The following is a 21,796-nucleotide window of genomic DNA, read 5'->3' as shown; positions in this document are numbered from 1 at the left end:
TCCAACATGACAAGTGGAGACCATGATACAATATCTGCGAAATTCTAGCAAATAACTTACAACTATTATCTGTGCCTGGTTATCCCTGCAGGGTTCCAGTGGTATAGGGTAAGAATCAGTGTTCACCCTGGAGAGGTTAGGGGTTAGAGGTTAGAGGTTGGTGTTAGGACAACACAGAAGGTCAGCCATGCAGACACACACTCACCCTGCAAGTATATCTCTGGACTGGAAGCCAGAGTACCCAGAGAGGACCATCATAAGCCCAGAGAGAACAAGCAATAGAGCAGTGCAAACACTGATGAAAGCATCCCAGCATAGTTTCTGAATCAAGCATTGGTTCAAAACAGAAGCAATCGTTGTTCCCTCACAATAGTTGAACATGGATTGATGACATAAGCAGGAGGAAATGTCCACCATGTCCACGTCAGCAGTCCACCACAGACAACACGGACAATATCCATATTACTGCTGAAATACTGTGCATCCTATTTAGTCCTTAATTTCTACACACTCATGAGGAAAACAAATGTATGTCAGATGATAGACCTAAAAGACAGAAACTGTGCAGTATCTTTGATTTTGTTTCATTTTGAAAATGTAAAATCTAAGCCCCCAAGCGCTTAGATATAGTGAACTTTATTTTGGTAACAAAACAAAGCAAACAAAATCCGGCCCAGACAGCACCAGTTCTTGTTTCTTAACTTTTTATTTAATATTTTTTTTTATCAAAAGTAAAGATCAGCAGCTGTTACTCAGATGTTACTCCGGATGTAGAAGGAGCTGGGAGCAGAAACATGTTTCCTGAGTAAACAGTTTGTAATCTTGTGTATGTCCAGCTCCACCTTTGCTGGAATATTATAAAAGGACTTGATCTCCCATTGAGTTCTGTCATTGAGTCAACCTGTTGGACCGACATGGGCTCCCAACGGCTGCAGCCGACGCCATGGATCGTCTTCCTGACTCTGCTGGTCGGCTCTCTGTCTCAGACTGGTAACACATTTCTCAGCTTCACTAACTAACAGCTCAAGTAATTCTACATAAAAATGCTTTGGGTGTATGAAGTTAAATGTTTTAACCTGAGAATTTTCTTCTACTTTTAGTACTTTTGTGTTGAATTCACACGTTTTTATAGAAAGGAAAAATATTTCAAACTGAAAAACGGAAATTAAAGTCTTGTCAAACTGATTTGGAGACCTCACAGATACCCAGGCTTCATTTACTGAGCTTTGATGAAGAAGCATAAATATCTGATATTCCAAATTTTATAATAATGTGTTCAACTGGTCAGTTATAATTTCTTGTTTTCACCACAGTAACAATCGTCCCTTCTCTTCAAACACTGGATCTGACTTCAGGTAACCATGCAAAGACCAACAGTTTGGGGTTCTATTACTGCTACCAGTATTTATCAACTTGTTTGTTCATTTTTTTCTTGCTAACGTTCTCATTCCACAGCCAACATGTCTCACCTGGACCGAGTCTGCACAACTTGGGGAAACTATCACTTCAAGACCTTTGATGGGCATTTCTTCCAGTTGGCTTCCACCTGTAACCATGTGTTGGTCTCCCACTGTGGGGGAAGCTATGAGAGCTTCATCATCCAGATGAGGCGGGGCCTGATCAACAGCATCAGCAGCATCGCCATGAAGCTGGATGGCTCAGTGGTGGAGCTCTCCAACAGCTCCGTCATATTCAACGGCCAGCTGTGAGTTCAACCCAGATCTGGTCTCTGGTTCATGTTGTGTTTGCTACAGGCTGAGTCTCTGCAGGAATAGATACAGCTACGGTTAAGTTGCAACTGCATATTTACATTCATTGCTGTTCATTATTCTCATTGTTTGATATATATAATAAGAGTTTAATCATAAACTTGTGGCAAAGTTATGAAACAGCTTAGCTTTTCAGATCCGAGTTTAAGGTTTACTTTAAGCCAGAGGTGTTTATTTCTTGAATGGAAAATGTTTGGTACAATACAAAGTAATTTTGATTGTAATATCATTAAATTCAGGTCACAAACATCCAGCTCAGTTTTACTCAACAGACTCTAAGCACTCAGTCATCAAACTTCGACCAAAAACCTGAACTCCTCTCTTGTTTTTGTAAGGAAAATGTCTGAGAAAATTTCAACGACTACATATTTATATCCCCAAAATAAAACATTTACAATAAAATAATATTGGATTTTAAGTTGGAGAAAATATGGCCCCTGAATGCTTTTAACTTGGTGATTTTGGCCCACAGCACAACCAGTTTGGACACCTCTGGTTTAAGCCAATGGAGAACTGAGTTAACTTAGAGCTGGAATACCTGACATGAAATCCTGATTTTTTTTTCTAAACCAGCTCTTTGCACATCGTCTCTATGTTTGTTTCTGTCCTACAGCCTCAGTGAGGCTCACATACGCCTCATATCAACATTTCTGATCTACCTATGGCATTACTGTTGTTAATTTGATTTATGTTTTTAAGTTTAGAAGGTGAAAGAATTCTCAGCCAGTTAAAAATGCAGGATCCCTTTGAAACAAAGATGGAGAAAGTAACAGACTTGTTTTCAGCTGTTCACCTTCTATCTGCTGCACCTGCACAGTAAAACCTCAGCAGAGTTCATGCAGAAGGCTATAGGCAGACACAACGCAGCATGTGGTGTGGATTGCTTAGAAAGGAGAAAAAAAAAAAGCTCCATTAATAAGACAGGAGAAAAAGTGTTTGTGTTTTCCCTTTTTTCTCTTGTTCTCTTTGCTTTTTTTATTTTCCTTTCTCTTTTCTTGTCTTTCTTATTATTTCTTTCCCAGGGTTGTTCTTAAAGTTTGTGGGTTCCCAGAACTTGTAAAATATTAAAGTTCTTCAATTAAAAGATCTTGAAGTCAAAACTGAAGAGTTTCCTGAACATGTTTGCTGACTGATGTTGCTCATGTCTAATGCTGAATTCTTTCACCTCAGAAAGTTTCCTCAGTTTTTAGCCTCTGCTGTGTTGCTCATCCCGGATCATGTGTGTTTGCTGCAGGGTGTCTCTGCCACTCGTTGCCTTCGGAGTGACAATCAAAAGGACCACATCCAGCATCTTTGTTGAAGCCAATCTTGGGATCAAGGCTGTTTGGAACCTGGAGGACTCCTTAGATGTATGAAGGACACAAACAGACTAAGCACATTATGAAGTTTTCCAAGCAAATGTTATTCAATCTTTTACAATGAACACAAATGTCTCAGATGTAAAAACAAAACAGTTAATTTCTTTATGTGACTACATTTCAAACAAAAAGTAAGAAAACTTGTGTTTGGGAGATTAGTTCTTTGAAAGCCTGTCCCACATTCGGAATGAAAATGTGTTTTCTGGCTGAGCAGCAGTGACTCATTTTATCAGGCTGGAGGTGAAGACCCCAGCCAGGCCTGTCTGTCTGTCCTCAATGTTCCCAGATTCCAGAGGTAGTCTCTGATAAACGCGGCCATGTGGAGGATAAGTCTGAGGACAGAGTTTACTCCCTAAGAATGGAGATATGACATTACCTCCAAGCCAGACAATGATAGAACAATTAGAGAGGCAATTACTGCATGAGAGCAATCCACATAAATGATTCAGGTCTAAACTCACATACTGATTTTCTCTATATTTAAGGTAAAATTGACAAGGTTTTCAATAGTGTAAAATTATAGTTTCAAGAAATAAAACCAAATTCTAAACAAATGTATTCCTTCACTTTCTGTACTAAATGTAATTATGTTGGAGCATTTATAGCTCTGGCCTTTGTTGTTATGAAACTAAATATCTGCATTATATAGTAAACCTTTGCTAGGAAGACTGTTGACAGTAAACTTTGATATATTCATCCATGGACATGTCTTAGTGCTCACACATCACACATGACTTCATCTCTTTATGTGTCGTATCTTTACAGATCGAACTGGATAGCAAATATCAGAACCAGACCTGCGGACTGTGTGGAAACTTTGATGGGATAGCTAATGATTTTATGAAAGATGGTAACATCATTTAAAATCATATTGCAATTAATTTAGCTTCTACCAGCTATGAGAAACTCTGTACTTTTTCCAATGACAGACTTTAGGATTTAGAACACAGCACCAGATTTCAAAAGAAACGACTTCAAGCTTTCCTTGGCTGTGGGATAAAGTTTCTGGGGAAAATGTTAATGTTTTCTGCAGCTCCGAGTTTATTTTGGATGGAATTTAATTTGTCTGTAAAATAATGTGCTTCAGTATTTCTGTGCTTTATAACAGATTATGATGAGAAAATACTGTAAGCCCTCTGTTGTTCATTCAGTCAGTTATTTAAGAAATCTGGATTAATATCTTAGTTTCAGAAAGACATGGAAATTATATTTATTTATGTTTTTCCTTACTTTGTTGAATTCATTTACTTATCGATATGCACTAAGTTTGGATTGTCTTTGCTAAATATTCTACAATCACACCTGATGTGAGAGTAGTTGCTGGTTTGTGACAGGATGGTTACTGTGTGACTGACTGTAGGGGCTGTGATGTCGGTGGTGGACTTGGCTGAGACTTACAAGGTAAACGGGCCCACTGAGACGTGTGTGGAACCCGACCTCACCCCGACCCGGAGCTGTGGGGATAAGGTAATGATCCAGATCATCATCAGTCACATTAATATCAGAACAGACCCCCATCAGACCCACACACTGGGCTGTGACACTGAAGTTTGCGTCTGACTTAGAGTTTCCATTTCTGCTGTTGAATGAATGAAACAATTTATATTCAGCCCTTAATTGACCAGAAGCCTCTATGAACTGAGCTGGCCACAGACTGAAAGTGTTTGTAATTTTTACCCCCAGCTGCTTTGTGAGGAGACCTTCTCTAGCAATCCGTTCAGCAGCTGCCAGAACCTCCTGGATGTGGAATCGTTTACTAAGGCGTGCATGGCAGACATGTGTAACTATGAAGAGAACACAGAGTCCATGTTGTGCAAAACCATCTCAGAGTTCTCCAGACAGTGCGTCCATGCAGGAGGAAGCCCCCAGCCTTGGAGGAACGAAACCTTCTGCTGTAAGCTGAACACACAGTCTGAAAATTAGAGTCCTTCTTTACCATTTTGTTTTAAGATTAGCTTCCTGGACTTGATACCACAAAAAGAAACAAACTGTCTTCACAGACAAGCGATGCCCATACAACATGGAGTTTCTGGAATGTAGCCGGCCATGTCAGGACTCCTGCTCCAACCCACAGACCAGTCAGACCTGTGACAGCCACTGCCACGATGGCTGCAGCTGTCCTGCAGGTAAACACACGCTCATTTTCTAACACAAGCATCCATGCTGAGTTATTTACTGTTCAGGCATATTAATAATCATCTCTCCTGCCTTCAGGAATGGTGTTTGATGACATTGGTAACACAGGATGTGTCACAGCTGATCAGTGCCCATGTCTCCATGGCAACCAGATCTACCAGTCAGGAGAGTCCTACTCATTCAACTGTAGATCCTGGTAAGCTGGGAACATGCGTCACTTTACCAGGTCCATATATGGAAAGAGAATCTGAGTTAGTCAGTAGCATGTTCCGTATTTGACGGACATATTTTGAATAACTAATTCATTTGAAATGCATTTTATTCTTATGCTAATGTTGTCAAGATCGGTTAAAAAGTATGTAGCTGTCATAGCTTAAAATTAAATATTTACTTCCATAGTGAGTCTCTATTTGCCAAACAAAACGTTTGACTTTAAAATCATTTTCAAATGAAATATTTATTTTCCAAACAAAATATTTAACTGGCCCTAAAAGTTTAGCTATCTAACTAAATAGATAGCAACGAATATTTAAATTGCTAGCTAGATATTTACCTTGTAAGTAAATAGCTAAATTAGCGAAAGTCGATAATCAAAATGAAAGCCAGGCTTTGCTGACCCCATAGTTAACCATAGCAAAATCAGTACTATTTTTAACACTAACACCTTTCAAGTCAATTATTAACTAAATTTTGAGTATGAATTTAACAGTGTTTGTGAGAGAGGCCACTGGACGTGTAAGGAGGAAAACTGCTCGGGAACCTGTTCGGTGGAGGGAGGAGCTCACGTTACCACCTTTGACGGGAAAATGTACACCTTCCACGGAGACTGCTCCTACGTTCTGGCTAAAGTAAAGAGCTTTATACCTCTGTATACTTAGACAATGCTTAGATTCATTTTGTAATGAACATATTTAGTGCTTAACTACACAGGTGTAACATCAGTATCAAGGCATGCTGGTTCACCGAAAGACACATAAAAAACAAATGAGGGATAACAAACCAGTTTATGTTGTCTCAACTACAGTTTTAAAACTTAATGTGAGTAAAGGGGGCTGCCCAGAGGACCAGCTGTATTGTTGCCTTGCAGCAAGAAGGTCCTCGGTTCAAATCCTACCAGTGTTCTGACTATCAGTGTTGTTTGTTTCCCAATGACAAAACTGCTGCCCTCTGCCATCCTGCAAGTTTCACATCCTGTTGCCCTATGTGCTATTTGCAGTCAAAAACAATAACCTTTTAAACTCACAATATATCTTGATACTGGTCACCAGTCAGTGCTCACGCCAATATGCGTGTGTTCTAACTGGGATTGCTATTTCTGCTGACAGGTTTTGTGTCACTGTGTTGCAGCAGAGTGAAGGCTCCCTGTACACTGTGTTGGTGGACCTGGTCAAATGTGGTCTGACAGACAGCAGGACGTGTCTCAGAGCCGTTACTCTGGCCCTGGGCAGTAATGCCGTGGTAAGCTTCAGACACCGACACATTAACTCCCCGGGTTATATTTCTGTCGTTTTTCATAACATGTAGGCACAATGCAAAGACTTTCAGATCATTGGATTGTGCCCACAAGCATTTACTCAAACCTGGGATAGAACAGGTTTGAGTAGATGCTTGTGGAACTAGTTTGAACTAGTTCTAACATTGTCACTTTAAAGTTAAAATACATAAATATATAAATATTAAGACCACAGATTTTTGAGAAAGCTAATAGAAAGCAATAGCTGCAGCTAAACAAAAAGATCTGGAACAACAACCAATATATATATCTATATCAGCTGTCAAATGACAGGGAGACAGAATCTCTTCTGAGAGTGGTACATCTAGCAATATTAATTATTTTAACTGATAAGTCTCTTGATTAATATTTGACTTTTATATTATGGCAGACTTGTTTTGAAAGACAATAAATATTTAGGTTTTTATTCAGAATACAAATTAATGTATGTTTAACATAATCTAAGATGTCTTTCCACTAAACACCAGGTCATCAAAATTCAAGCATCTGGGCAAGTCTATGTCAACAATATTCTTTCTCAGCTTCCATTGTTTACATGTGAGTGAATATTATTATTACTGTTCATCTAACACACCCACACATGATGGCCATATAGCTCTACATGTAGTATTTTATTCTGCTCAGGGTTGTAAGGTTGCAGCCTTTTTTTTTTTAGCTAATATTCAGTGTGCAGCAGCATGGACTAAAACATATGACATCTATGATCAGTTTTTGAAGGTAATTAATGAAAGAAAATGGAGGAAAATCAGAAAACTCAGACACAACACCAGAGAAAGATTGAGACAGAAACCCACAGGCTGTTAGAAGACAGTTTATCACCACAACACACCATGGAAATGTTAATGAACTGTGATAAGCATGTTGATGAAATGAAACTTGTAGGACATGTTGCTTCAGTACTGACAGCTCACTGAGTACTATGTGTTCCGATCTCTGCAGCTGAGCTGAGCGCCTTTTGGCCATCCTCCTTTTATGTTGTAATCAGCACCAAAGTGGGAATCCAAGTGATGGTCCAGCTCTCTCCTGTGATGCAAGTCTTTGTTTCAGCTGATGTGTCACTCAAAGGAGCCACCTCCGGTACATCTCCATGTGTTTAACTGGATGTGAATATGCATCTTTCAGGTTACCAAAAGCTCATCTATGTTCCACAATGCTCCACAGGATTATGTGGGAACTTCAACAACATAATGAGTGATGACTTCCGGGTGATTAGTGGACTTGTGGAGGGAACTGCTGCAGCATTTGCCAACACATGGAAGACCAGAGTCAGCTGTCCTGACGTCGTGCCACACTTTGGAGATCCTTGCAGCCAGGACATTAGCAGAGGTACAGATGATCTCCTGCACACAATGTTATGTTGAATGTTTTTAAAGACAACCCAAATTCAGAAAGGTAGGCAGCAGGTGATGTTTGAATATTTAGTAATAAAAAAGATAAACCAGCAAACTTACAGATATACAAAATTCCAGAACTGAAGAAAAATAAACCATAGCAAAAAGCCAGCCAGGAGGCATGAGAAGAATGTAGCACTGGAGAGGTTACAGGGAATAAAAGAAGGAACCAGTGAGGAGTAACTGAGAAAGAGATGCTTAAGTACTGGGAGCTTGAATGCTGGACCAAAGGAACTGGGCTGATAGCTAATGGGTTCCAGGTGTGAATGGCAAGAACAGGAGGTAGACTGAGGAGAGGGAGAGAGAAAGCGGCACAGGGGGCAAAATAAACATTATAATACTAGAGTAACTAAAAACAAGTAGACACAAGACACTAGAATCACTGCGAAAGGACTGAATTAAAGAAAAATTGAAACAAGATTGAACAAAGTAAGAAACACAAAATAATGAAACTAGAATCAAATCAAATTACAAAACAATCTAACAACCCAGGATCCTAACACATAACGTGTCATCACAGCTTACCAAAGGCCCTGCAGGATGTTGTGTTATGCTTTTGTGATTGTTGTGGCCTAAAATAATTACTTTTGCAGCACCGTTTTCAAAACGTTACAGTCAATGTTTAATCTTAAATTTTGCCATAACGTGATCTTACAATAAAGTTGAAGTTGTTGAACATAACCTTCCCAATAAAGACAGAATTTTAACATAATTAATATTTAAAATGCAAACAATATTTTCAAATACCTTCTTGAAACAGCCGCCTTAATGCAAATAGAATCATAGCCTGAGAAGTTGCTAAAATGCAAAAGAGGAATTTCATGTTGATCATTCTAATTAACTTAGACTGTTTACACAGCTTAAGCAAATCCTATAGAATATTTCAAAATGTTTTTTGCCGAAAAGCAAGAAACATGCTTTCATCTTTTAAATGAATCCTTGGCCAATAATTTTAAAATGATAAGTAAGTAAGTAATTTTATGTATATCACCATTCAAAGATCAAAATTACAAAGTGCAGATTAAACAAACTAAAACAAAGATACACAGATAAAACATGATGCCAAAATAAAATACCAAATTAATCAGAAGACAGGTTTTCTGGACAAAATCTAGTTTTTACATTGGTACCATCAGCGGCAGCTTAAGTATGAGCCTTAATCCTAAAATCTCAGAAACATGTTTATGTGTGAAGCGACATCAGCCTGGGTGCCTTTCATCAGAGAAACACTATTTATTTTTCAAGATACACCTTTTATTATGACTTCTTTTATATTTGTGTGTTTCAGAGAACTTTGCACAGTACTGGTGTTCCAAATTGACTGATCCCCTGGGAGTGTTTGCCCCTTGCCACTCAGTTGTCAGCCCCAGCTCATACAAAGACGTAGGTTTGCAAACGTGAAGCATTGAGCCCGTATAAAACTCTTCTACTGTCATAGCCTTCTCCATGTCCGCTTTGTATTTGAGCAGAACTGCCTGTACGACGCCTGTAACTGTGAAAAAAGTGAGGACTGCATGTGTGCTGCGGTCTCCTCATATGTCTACGCCTGCTCAGCGGCAGGAGTCCACATCAGCGGCTGGAGGGAAACCATCTGCGGTGAGCAAAAATCTAACCTGGGATAGAAAAGCAAAAAATCAGTGAACATGTTTTTACTGTTCGGAAACTGCTTTCACTGCTGGGTAGATCGGAGTGTCTCATGACCCTTTTCACATTTTTTCAACAGGAAAATTTAGTGAATCATGTCCATCAGAAACAGTTTATGAGTACAACATGACATCCTGTGGTCGGACGTGTCGGTCCCTCAGCCAGGCTGATTACTCCTGCCAGGTCAGCTTCGCCTCTGTGGACGGCTGCGGCTGTGCTGAGGGAACCTACATGAATGAAGGGGGACAGTGTGTGTCCAGTACAAACTGCCCCTGCTACGATAAGGACACCTTTATTCCTGCTGGACAGACCATCCTCAAAGATGGAGTAACATGGTAACGACTCATAGATGCTCATTGGGGATTTTTATATCCACATAAATATGAACTGTTTTATCACCAAAGAACATTTACTTTAAAGATAAATTGTAAGCAAATCCCCTAATCTTGCCCCCGATACCAGTCCAAGTCCTGTAGGTCCAAGTAGATTAAGTTTACTAAGTTGTTATGCTGATTAAATTTGACAAACTTTATTTGACTACATGTAACAAATTAACATTTTTTTTAAGTTGGCGCTCCATTTTCTTGTCAGTAAACTGACATGGCGAGTTAGGCTAAAACCTGGAGTTTAATGGAGTTTTCAGCTTGTAAAAAATGCCTTGCCAAAGCTGTTGTTTGGGATCAGATTACTAGATCCCCACATGCCTCACATGATTCATATTGATTCTATTTGTCTCGTCCACAGTGTCTGCAGACATGGGGCCCTCAGCTGCTCAGGAGGAGCCAGACTACAAAGTAGGTTTCTACACGTCACATCTCTCTATGGGAGGGTAATTGTATCCTGTGGTGTTTCTACAATTAACACCTAAATACAACCTATAATGAGGTTTATGAATACTGTAATGTTTGGTCCTTCAGTAAAGGATGTGTTAGTCCATGATCTATAGTTTTAACATAATCTGCACTCAATTTCAATCTTCAGCCTCCACATCATGTGTCCCCCCCATGGTTTATTTTGATTGCTCCACTGCTCCGCCTGGCACCACTGGGGCTGAGTGTCAGAAGAGCTGCAGCACGGTGGACATGCCTTGTGTAAGCACAGCAAAGTATTTCAGTATTTTGATGTAAATCCACGCGCCTTGTTCAGCCTAACGTCTCTTCACTCTTGCCGGGAGCAGATCAGTACAGGCTGTACATCTGGATGTGTGTGCCCAGAAGGCCTGCTGTCAGACGGAGCAGGAGGCTGCATCAGTGAGACAAGCTGTCCATGTGTCCACAATGGACACGTCTATCAGCCAGGACAGACTCTCACAGTGGACTGTAACACCTGGTATTTATGAGGCATTTATAACCTTTGACCTTAAAAACTGTAGCACAGATATTAACTCTCTCAAGCCAATTCTCTCCCTTCCAGCTCTCCCATCTGACTTAGATATGATCAGATATCCATATATTTCTTTGATTTATTTCTGATGTTTGTATGTCACCACAGCTCATGCAGCGGACGAACGTTCACTTGTACCAGCAATGTTTGCAATGCAGTTTGTGGGATCTATGGAGATGGTCATTATATTACATTTGATGATAAAAGGTTTGACTTCAGTGGAGAATGTGAATACACACTCCTACAGGTAAGGAGGCTACTGGACAAATCAACATTGTTTATTTGTCAGAATTAAAATCCTTAAATGTGATGTACATTGATGTACAAACCTGTCACTAATACACACTGGCCCAATAACTAATAAACACTCCTGGACAGTCACCTTTTAGACATATGGAGGAGTTCAATATTGAGGAGAAATCAATCTTTCTCTAGCAATAGAAGTGATTTCAGGAACCTGTTAGTGGAGTAAACCATCAGCTGTATCAGTAATTTCTTATGACTGTATTACTGTGTGTTCTCACTCAGGATTATTGCAGCCCTGGTCAGGGAAACGGAAGCTTCAGTATTATCACTGAGAATGTTCCATGTGGAACCACTGGGACCACCTGCTCCAAGACCATTAAGATCTTCCTGGAGGTAAACACACAACACTAATTCCATCTACACATGTAATCTAGCTGTTAATATCTTCCAACTGCTGGACAAAGAGTTAAGATTCTGACAGCTTGACAACCTGCTGAGGCAAAAATACCACTGCCTCATCATAGCATAGTCCTAATCTTTCATCAAAAACCAGTTTATTTATAAAGTTTTTAGCATGTTATGTATTAGTATGCAGGGAGTTGGGAAAAAGATCAAACCTGTCAATCTTTGACATGTGAAACAAACTATATACAAAGAAAAATAGGAAGTTTCACATAAAGTCTGTGCAGTGTTTAACATTTTTTATGGTTTTTGTTTGCTTTGTAATCTTCTGTACAGGATAATGAATTCCATCTTAAGGATGATAGTTTCCACGTGATAAAAGGAAATATCAATGTTCTCCCTGGTTCTGTACAAAAAATGGGTGTTTACCTGGTGGTGACCGTCCATTCAGGGCTGGTAGTCATGTGGGACCAGAAGACCAGCCTTTTCATTTCTCTCAGTCCACAGTTCCAGGTACAGCATTAAGTGTGTGGGTGTGTGTGTGTGTGTGTGTGTGTGTGTGTGTGTGTGTGTTGTGATGAACTAAATCTGAGCTTGGTTCCTTAGGTTTTATTTTAGACGACCCAATAAAAGAAAACACTATCAAAATGCTTAAACATGAACACAAATCCTTGTAACGTTTCGTTTGATATTTAGACCAACTCTGATCAATGTTGGATATTTTTACTAAGCTGGTAATATACATGTTGTTGATAAGATCAAATCAAATCAAATTTGTGACTGCTCTGTTTTTTTCACCATGCCAGGGTGAAGTGTGTGGCCTGTGTGGGAACTACGATGGCAACAGTAAAAATGATTTTACCACACGCTCTCAAGAGACTGTGACAGATGTTTTAGAGTTTGGGAACAGCTGGAAAGTGTCATCTAGTTGCTCTAATGCCCAGCTTCTCAGTGATCCCTGTGCCTCCAACCGCTACCGGGCAGCCTGGTCTCAGAAGCAGTGCAGCATCATAACCAGCGACACCTTCCACAGCTGTCATGCAAAAGTAACATGCACACTGCACAGCTACACCTAAATGGATCCGTCTTTACTTTAATTTAAAACTGTAAATGCTCCACTCTTTGGGAGATTACATACTTTTTTCTTCTTCTCTTCATCTTTATCACTACATGCACAGAATGCCTCTTTCTTTGCCTGGTGATGCAACTGTTGTTCATTTATCTATCGAAAACATCTTGTTTTAGAAAAAAATGACCAAGCACTGTAAGGTGAAATTTCACTCAGTCAGGTTTATTTTATACCATGCTTAAGAATATAAAGCACTCATAAACAGGACAGAGTAAAAGCTCTGAGTCATAGTATAGTCTGTCAGAGTCCAGATATTTGTCTTGTACCAAGGATAAGGGATCCTGAAGAGAGGAGAGACAGTCTGGTTTTTAATATATATCTTAACTTTACCGTATGATAAAATTTTCCACTACAAGCCTAACAAACTTTATTTTAGAATGTTTTAAATATGGAAAAACTTGATGGGAGAATATTTGTAGTTTTTCTGCAAAGTCTTCTATTTATTGGCCTCTTTTGAACTTCTTTCAAAATATGTAACAGTACAGCTTATATGAGTATAATTAGAATGAGAAAGACACCATGTTTGATGTAACTGCTTTGTGTTTCAGGTTGATCCTGGCCCATACTATGATTCTTGTGTGAGAGACTCCTGTGCTTGTGATACTGGAGGTGACTGTGAGTGTTTCTGCACCGCTGTGGCTGCCTATGCCAAAGCTTGCAGCACAGCTGGAGCCTGCGTCCGCTGGAGAACTCCAAAGTTGTGCCGTAAGTTTGACCATCACAACTGCTGTCATGGTGATGGAGCTATTCGATGATATAACAAAATCAAAAATTGGATTTTGTTTCATTTCAAGATAATTTTATCTTTACAAGCACCAGTTCAAAGCTTTAGTAATCTCAAAACGCACACAAAAAAATCACATGTAAATCACATTAAATACATATTTCGATATAACTGACTTTTTAAGTACCAATGAAATTATTCCAATTTGAATGAAGTAAGCCTTCAACGGGGAATGTAACGAGGAGTTTCCAGTTATATCAGGTGAAACTTAATTTTATATATATAAATAAAGATATATAATGTTCACATTTTGTGTCTACTAGCTATTTTCTGTGACTATTATAACTCCCATGGTGGCTGTGAATGGCATTACAAGCCTTGTGGAGCTGACTGCATGAAGACTTGTAGGAATCCCTCAGGAAACTGTGCCAAACTCATCACTCACATGGAAGGTAAACATTTGTTCAGCATGCTAGGTAAATGACTTGTAACTTTACTTACGTATTGTTTTTGTTAAACACAGTATTGTTTAACAAAAACAATACTGTGTTTGTTAAACACAGTATTTTGTTTAACAAGCAAAATATTGTTTATTAAACAGTATTTCAAATAAGACAAAATATTTGGGGCTAAGGAAAGTTGGATTACTGTTACTAAATAATATTCATACCACAACCTAATTTTCCTACAATATTATGTACAGTAATCAAATCATTACGAGTGAAAAATTAAGATGCAAGGAAGCTAATGTTTGGTAAAAGTGACTTGTTTTTCCACATTACAGGAGGCATGTTATGTTTTTACTGAGTGAGTCGTAAAAATATCATGATGGAAAAGTCAACTCCTCACTTTACACCCTTAGTGGACATTTCATTTCCCATTAATTAACATATATATTCTTGTATTACATAGGTTGCTATCCACAGTGTTCTCACACCAAGCCTTTCTTTGATGAAGACTCAATGAAATGTGTGAGCTGGGACCAGTGTGGATGCTATGATGACAAAGGCATTCATTACAGCACAGGCGAGAAGGTTCCATCCAACAGCTGTTACACTTGGTATGTCTCATATAACACTGATCATCGTATTAGCATAACTGGTCCAGTAAACACTAACAAATTGGTGATGATGTGTATACTATCTGATTCATACATGCATTGTCATACTATAGAAGGTTGTATAACTAGACGTTGTGGGTTTGTGTGGTCTTTATTTTGGGCAATGTTTCATTTGGGGCCTCACACAATAGTGTGAATCTTAGTTAAGGATTTGTAGTTTGCCCCAACTGTAATTTAGCATTTATTTTTGTTATTACTTGGGCAACTCCTTCTTGAATTGTCTTTTCTGTTGAATCTAACATTTGTTATTTGGGGTTGTTATTTTTTTTTTGCCTATGACAAAAGCTAAGGCAAAAAAGGTATGCAACTTAACTTCATTAAAAAAGTATTTATTTATTTACTTTACATATTTGTTAAATTTTCACTGTTTTGTGGCAGTTTGACAGAAAAAAATGAGCTCCTCTGCTTTCTCCAAGTGCTATCAGTAATTATTGAGAAATAAATCGCACATTCAGAAACACCCAATAATGGCCAGGAGGAGGTTTTTAGTCTTATTTAGTAACAATAACACAGCCTGAGTCTAGGAATCCCTACTTAGGCTACTACCTTCATGACCCTTGTCCACATAAGCGGAAGAAGATGGATGGATGGATAGATAGATGGATTGATGAATGAAAGGAAGGAAAGAAGGAAGAAAGGAAGGAAGGATGTTCTTTGTACTGTCAGTCATGCTTGTGTGTTCAGAGCTTAGACAATAGCATTGTCCCAAGAGTAGAGCCTGTCATGAATGACAAGCTCTACAGCAATAATGGCCCATGAACAACTGAGGAGCAATTTTTCTGTAACAATAAGATGTTTCTCTGCCATTAGTAGATTAAGAGAAGTTGTTGAATCTACAACTGGAATACCAGGAATCATGTCAACATTAGTACATAGTTGCCATAGAACACCTTCCTCCTGGCTCTAATAGGTTGTTTTTGACAGGGAGTGGTGCAATTCTGCATATTGATATAGTTGTTGAAGGAGGAAGTGGATGAGTGTGATTTTTTCCATCTCTATCATAACACATAGTGACAGTTAAAAAAAATAAATTAAAAACTGTTTTTTAAAGATAAAAGTTACATGTGCAACTTTTATTTGTGTCACATGTTTTTAGAAAAATTATGAAATTTAAATTCATGAGGAACAATTCTGTTTTTAACCAGTTAATAAAAAATTGTGGGATTAACACAGTGTTCTATTTTTCAAAGCTCCTGTACATTATCTGGGATAATATGCATCTACAGTGTTGATTGTGAGTATATATTGCAATTTATAGTAATCAGGATATCTAATAAATGTAAATATTGAAAGTATTATATTGTTTAAATTAACAATGTAATATATCTACCTACAGCATGTACATGTACGATTAATGGAAAAACTTACAACTATGGTGCCACAATATATAACACTTCGGATGGTCTGGGAAACTGCATTGCAGCTGAATGTGGCGCTAATGGAACTATATCTAGAAGCATGTACACATGCATGAATACTACAACCGCTGGGCCTACAACAACTCCATTTAAATTTAGCACAGGTTTGAGACTGACTATTATTACTAGAAAACGCTATGATACTGTTTGAATTTGAAATGTTTGCCATAAATGTTTTAAGACATGTTTCCAACCCCACAGAGGGCCCTATAACATCCACCCAGAGAGCCACAACTGAATCTGTCGAAACTACGTTCTCAGAAACAACAGTGAAGATTGGAACAACAAACCCCTCAAAGGTTGGCACAACAGGTCCAGTGACTGGCTCCATTACAGAAGTTGTTGAATCCACAACTGAAGTACCAGGAATCATTTCAACCAGCCCAGAAACAACACTTGTCACATCTAAGCCCTCTGTTGTTACCAAAACTACAGCTACACCTTCCAGAACAACCGAAGCAATTACAACCAAAGCTTCTGAAGCATCTACAACCCAAGGTCCCTCAACTAATGTAGGTACAAGAAAGCCCATTGAAGCTACCTCTGGTCAATTAACATTCTCCACCACAGCAATTGTTGAAATGACAAGTTCAGTGCCAGAAGGAACAAGCAGAAAGAGTGAAACTACCACCATATCATCAAAGCCATCTCGTCATACAACCACTACAGAAGGCCCTGTAACATCCACCCAGAGAGCCACAACTGAATCTGTCGAAACTACGTTCTCGGAAACAACAGTGAAGATTGGAACAACAAACCCCTCAAAGGTTGGCACAACAGGTCCAGTGACTGGCTCCATTACAGAAGTTGTTGAATCCACAACTGAAGTACCAGGAATCATTTCAACCAGCCCAGAAACAACACTTGTCACATCTAAGCCCTCTGTTGTTACCAAAACTACAGCTACACCTTCCAGAACAACCGCAATTACAACCAAAGCTTCTGAAGCATCTACAACCCAAGGTCCCTCAACTAATGTAGGTACAAGAAAGCCCATTGAAGCTACCTCTGGTCAATTAACATTCTCCACCACAGCAATTGTTGAAATGACAAGTTCAGTGCCAGAAGGAACAAGCAGAAAGAGTGAAACTACCACCATATCATCAAAGCCATCTCGTCATACAACCACTACAGAAGGCCCTGTAACATCCACCCAGAGAGCCACAACTGAATCTGTCGAAACTACGTTCTCGGAAACAACAGTGAAGATTGGAACAACAAACCCCTCAAAGGTTGGCACAACAGGTCCAGTGACTGGCTCCATTACAGAAGTTGTTGAATCCACAACTGAAGTACCAGGAATCATTTCAACCAGCCCAGAAACAACACTTGTCACATCTAAGCCCTCTGTTGTTACCAAAACTACAGCTACACCTTCCAGAACAACCGGAGCAATTACAACCAAAGCTTCTGAAGCATCTACAACCCAAGGTCCCTCAACTAATGTAGGTACAAGAAAGCCCATTGAAGCTACCTCTGGTCAATTAACATTCTCCACCACAGCAATTGTTGAAATGACAAGTTCAGTGCCAGAAGGAACAAGCAGAAAGAGTGAAACTACCACCATATCATCAAAGCCATCTCTTCATACAACCACTACAGAAGGCCCTGTAACATCCACCCAGAGAGCCACAACTGAATCTGTCGAAACTACGTTCTCAGAAACAACAGTGAAGATTGGAACAACAAACCCCTCAAAGGTTGGCACATCAGGTCCAGTGACTGGCTCCATTACAGAAGTTGTTGAATCCACAACTGAAGTACCAGGAATCATTTCAACCAGCCCAGAAACAACACTTGTCACATCTAAGCCCTCTGTTGTTACCAAAACTACAGCTACACCTTCCAGAACAACCGGAGCAATTACAACCAAAGCTTCTGAAGCATCTACAACCCAAGGTCCCTCAACTAATGTAGGTACAAGAAAGCCCATTGAAGCTACCTCTGGTCAATTAACATTCTCCACCACAGCAATTGTTGAAATGACAAGTTCAGTGCCAGAAGGAACAAGCAGAAAGAGTGAAACTACCACCATATCATCAAAGCCATCTCGTCATACAACCACTACAGAAGGCCCTGTAACATCCACCCAGAGAGCCACAACTGAATATGTCGAAACTACGTTCTCAGAAACAACAGTGAAGATTGGAACAACAAACCCCTCAAAGGTTGGCACAACAGGTCCAGTGATTGGCTCCATTACAGAAGTTGTTGAATCCACAACTGAAGTACCAGGAATCATTTCAACCAGCCCAGAAACAACACTTGTCACATCTAAGCCCTCTGTTGTTACCAAAATTACAGCTACACCTTCCAGAACAACCGGAGCAATTACAACCAAAGCTTCTGAAGCATCTACAACCCAAGGTCCCTCAACTAATGTAGGTACAAGAAAGCCCATTGAAGCTACCTCTGGTCAATTAACATTCTCCACCACAGCAATTGTTGAAATGACAAGTTCAGTGCCAGAAGGAACAAGCAGAAAGAGTGAAACTACCACCATATCATCAAAGCCATCTCTTCATACAACCACTACAGAAGGCCCTGTAACATCCACCCAGAGAGCCACAACTGAATCTGTCGAAACTACGTTCTCAGAAACAACAGTGAAGATTGGAACAACAAACCCCTCAAAGGTTGGCACAACAGGTCCAGTGACTGGCTCCATTACAGAAGTTGTTGAATCCACAACTGAAGTACCAGGAATCATTTCAACCAGCCCAGAAACAACACTTGTCACATCTAAGCCCTCTGTTGTTACCAAAACTACAGCTACACCTTCCAGAACAACCGAACAATTACAACCGAAGCTTCAGAAGCATCTACAACCCAAGGTCCCTTAACAAATGTAGGTACAAGAAAGCCCATTGAAGCTACCTCTGGTCAATTAACATTCTCCACCACAGCAATTGTTGAAATGACAAGTTCAGTGCCAGAAGGAACAAGCAGAAAGAGTGAAACTACCACCATATCATCAAAGCCATCTCTTCATACAACCACTACAGAAGGCCCTGTAACATCCACCCAGAGAGCCACAACTGAATCTGTCGAAACTACGTTCTCAGAAACAACAGTGAAGATTGGAACAACAAACCCCTCAAAGGTTGGCACAACAGGTCCAGTGACTGGCTCCATTACAGAAGTTGTTGAATCCACAACTGAAGTACCAGGAATCATTTCAACCAGCCCAGAAACAACACTTGTCACATCTAAGCCCTCTGTTGTTACCAAAACTACAGCTACACCTTCCAGAACAACCGGAGCAATTACAACCAAAGCTTCTGAAGCATCTACAACCCAAGGTTCCTCAACTAATGTAGGTACAAGAAAGCCCATTGAAGCTACCTCTGGTCAATTAACATTCTCCACCACAGCAATTGTTGAAATGACAAGTTCAGTGCCAGAAGGAACAAGCAGAAAGAGTGAAACTACCACCATATCATCAAAGCCATCTCTTCATACAACCACTACAGAAGGCCCTGTAACATCCACCCAGAGAGCCACAACTGAATCTGTCGAAACTACGTTCTCAGAAACAACAGTGAAGATTGGAACAACAAACCCCTCAAAGGTTGGCACAACAGGTCCAGTGACTGGCTCCATTACAGAAGTTGTTGAATCCACAACTGAAGTACCAGGAATCATTTCAACCAGCCCAGAAACAACACTTGTCACATCTAAGCCCTCTGTTGTTACCAAAATTACAGCTACACCTTCCAGAACAACCGGAGCAATTACAACCAAAGCTTCTGAAGCATCTACAACCCAAGGTCCCTCAACTAATGTAGGTACAAGAAAGCCCATTGAAGCTACCTCTGGTCAATTAACATTCTCCACCACAGCAATTGTTGAAATGACAAGTTCAGTGCCAGAAGGAACAAGCAGAAAGAGTGAAACTACCACCATATCATCAAAGCCATCTCTTCATACAACCACTACAGAAGGCCCTGTAACATCCACCCAGAGAGCCACAACTGAATCTGTCGAAACTACGTTCTCAGAAACAACAGTGAAGATTGGAACAACAAACCCCTCAAAGGTTGGCACAACAGGTCCAGTGACTGGCTCCATTACAGAAGTTGTTGAATCCACAACTGAAGTACCAGGAATCATTTCAACCAGCCCAGAAACAACACTTGTCACATCTAAGCCCTCTGTTGTTACCAAAACTACAGCTACACCTTCCAGAACAACCGGAGCAATTACAACCGAAGCTTCTGAAGCATCTACAACCCAAGGTCCCTTAACAAATGTAGGTACAAGAAAGCCCATTGAAGCTACCTCTGGTCAATTAACATTCTCCACCACAGCAATTGTTGAAATGACAAGTTCAGTGCCAGAAGGAACAAGCAGAAAGAGTGAAACTACCACCATATCATCAAAGCCATCTCTTCATACAACCACTACAGAAGGCCCTGTAACATCCACCCAGAGAGCCACAACTGAATCTGTCGAAACTACGTTCTCAGAAACAACAGTGAAGATTGGAACAACAAACCCCTCAAAGGTTGGCACAACAGGTCCAGTGACTGGCTCCATTACAGAAGTTGTTGAATCCACAACTGAAGTACCAGGAATCATTTCAACCAGCCCAGAAACAACACTTGTCACATCTAAGCCCTCTGTTGTTACCAAAACTACAGCTACACCTTCCAGAACAACCGGAGCAATTACAACCAAAGCTTCTGAAGCATCTACAACCCAAGGTTCCTCAACTAATGTCGGTACAAGAAAGCCCATTGAAGCTACCTCTGGTCAATTAACATTCTCCACCACAGCAATTGTTGAAATGACAAGTTCAGTGCCAGAAGGAACAAGCAGAAAGAGTGAAACTACCACCATATCATCAAAGCCATCTCTTCATACAACCACTACAGAAGGCCCTGTAACATCCACCCAGAGAGCCACAACTGAATCTGTCGAAACTACGTTCTCAGAAACAACAGTGAAGATTGGAACAACAAACCCCTCAAAGGTTGGCACAACAGGTCCAGTGACCGGCTCCATTACAGAAGTTGTTGAATCCACAACTGAAGTACCAGGAATCATTTCAACCAGCCCAGAAACAACACTTGTCACATCTAAGCCCTCTGTTGTCACCAAAACTACAGCTACACCTTCTAGAACAACCGGAGCAATTACAACAAAAGCTTCTGAAGCATCTACAACCCAAGGTCCCTCAACTAATGTAGGTACAAGAAAGCCCATTGAAGCTACCTCTGGTCAATTAACATTCTCCACCACAGCAATTGTTGAAATGACAAGTTCAGTGCCAGAAGGAACAAGCAGAAAGAGTGAAACTACCACCATATCATCAAAGCCATCTCTTCATACAACCACTACAGAAGGCCCTGTAACATCCACCCAGAGAGCCACAACTGAATCTGTCGAAACTACGTTCTCAGAAACAACAGTGAAGATTGGAACAACAAACCCCTCAAAGGTTGGCACAACAGGTCCAGTGACTGGCTCCATTACAGAAGTTGTTGAATCCACAACTGAAGTACCAGGAATCATTTCAACCAGCCCAGAAACAACACTTGTCACATCTAAGCCCTCTGTT

General features: G+C 40.0%; 1 protein-coding gene across 1 annotated transcript; it reads left to right on the top strand.

The window, feature by feature from the left end:
- Positions 1-922: 922 nt before the first annotated feature.
- On the top strand, positions 923-19,076 carry LOC122820784 (mucin-5AC). Its single transcript, XM_044098387.1, has 30 exons — positions 923-990; positions 1,314-1,355; positions 1,456-1,705; positions 3,004-3,118; positions 3,893-3,977; positions 4,488-4,594; positions 4,811-5,021; positions 5,128-5,253; positions 5,342-5,459; positions 5,973-6,111; positions 6,611-6,721; positions 7,244-7,313; positions 7,716-7,853; positions 7,938-8,102; positions 9,456-9,550; positions 9,637-9,763; positions 9,891-10,146; positions 10,556-10,605; positions 10,793-10,902; positions 10,989-11,140; positions 11,303-11,441; positions 11,723-11,833; positions 12,179-12,355; positions 12,649-12,888; positions 13,520-13,676; positions 14,019-14,147; positions 14,608-14,755; positions 16,006-16,049; positions 16,152-16,337; positions 16,435-19,076. Exons 3-30 carry the CDS (start codon positions 1,461-1,463, stop codon positions 19,074-19,076), a joined length of 6,393 nt encoding a protein of 2,130 aa, XP_043954322.1. The 5' UTR covers positions 923-990; positions 1,314-1,355; positions 1,456-1,460.
- The last annotated feature ends 2,720 nt before the right edge of the window (positions 19,077-21,796 follow it).

The sequence above is a fragment of the Gambusia affinis genome, linkage group LG02 (genome assembly GCF_019740435.1).
Source record: "Gambusia affinis linkage group LG02, SWU_Gaff_1.0, whole genome shotgun sequence".
Taxonomy (NCBI): domain Eukaryota; kingdom Metazoa; phylum Chordata; class Actinopteri; order Cyprinodontiformes; family Poeciliidae; genus Gambusia; species Gambusia affinis.
The sequence above is the reverse complement of the archived record's forward strand: the minus strand, read 5'-3'. Positions and strand labels throughout refer to the sequence as shown.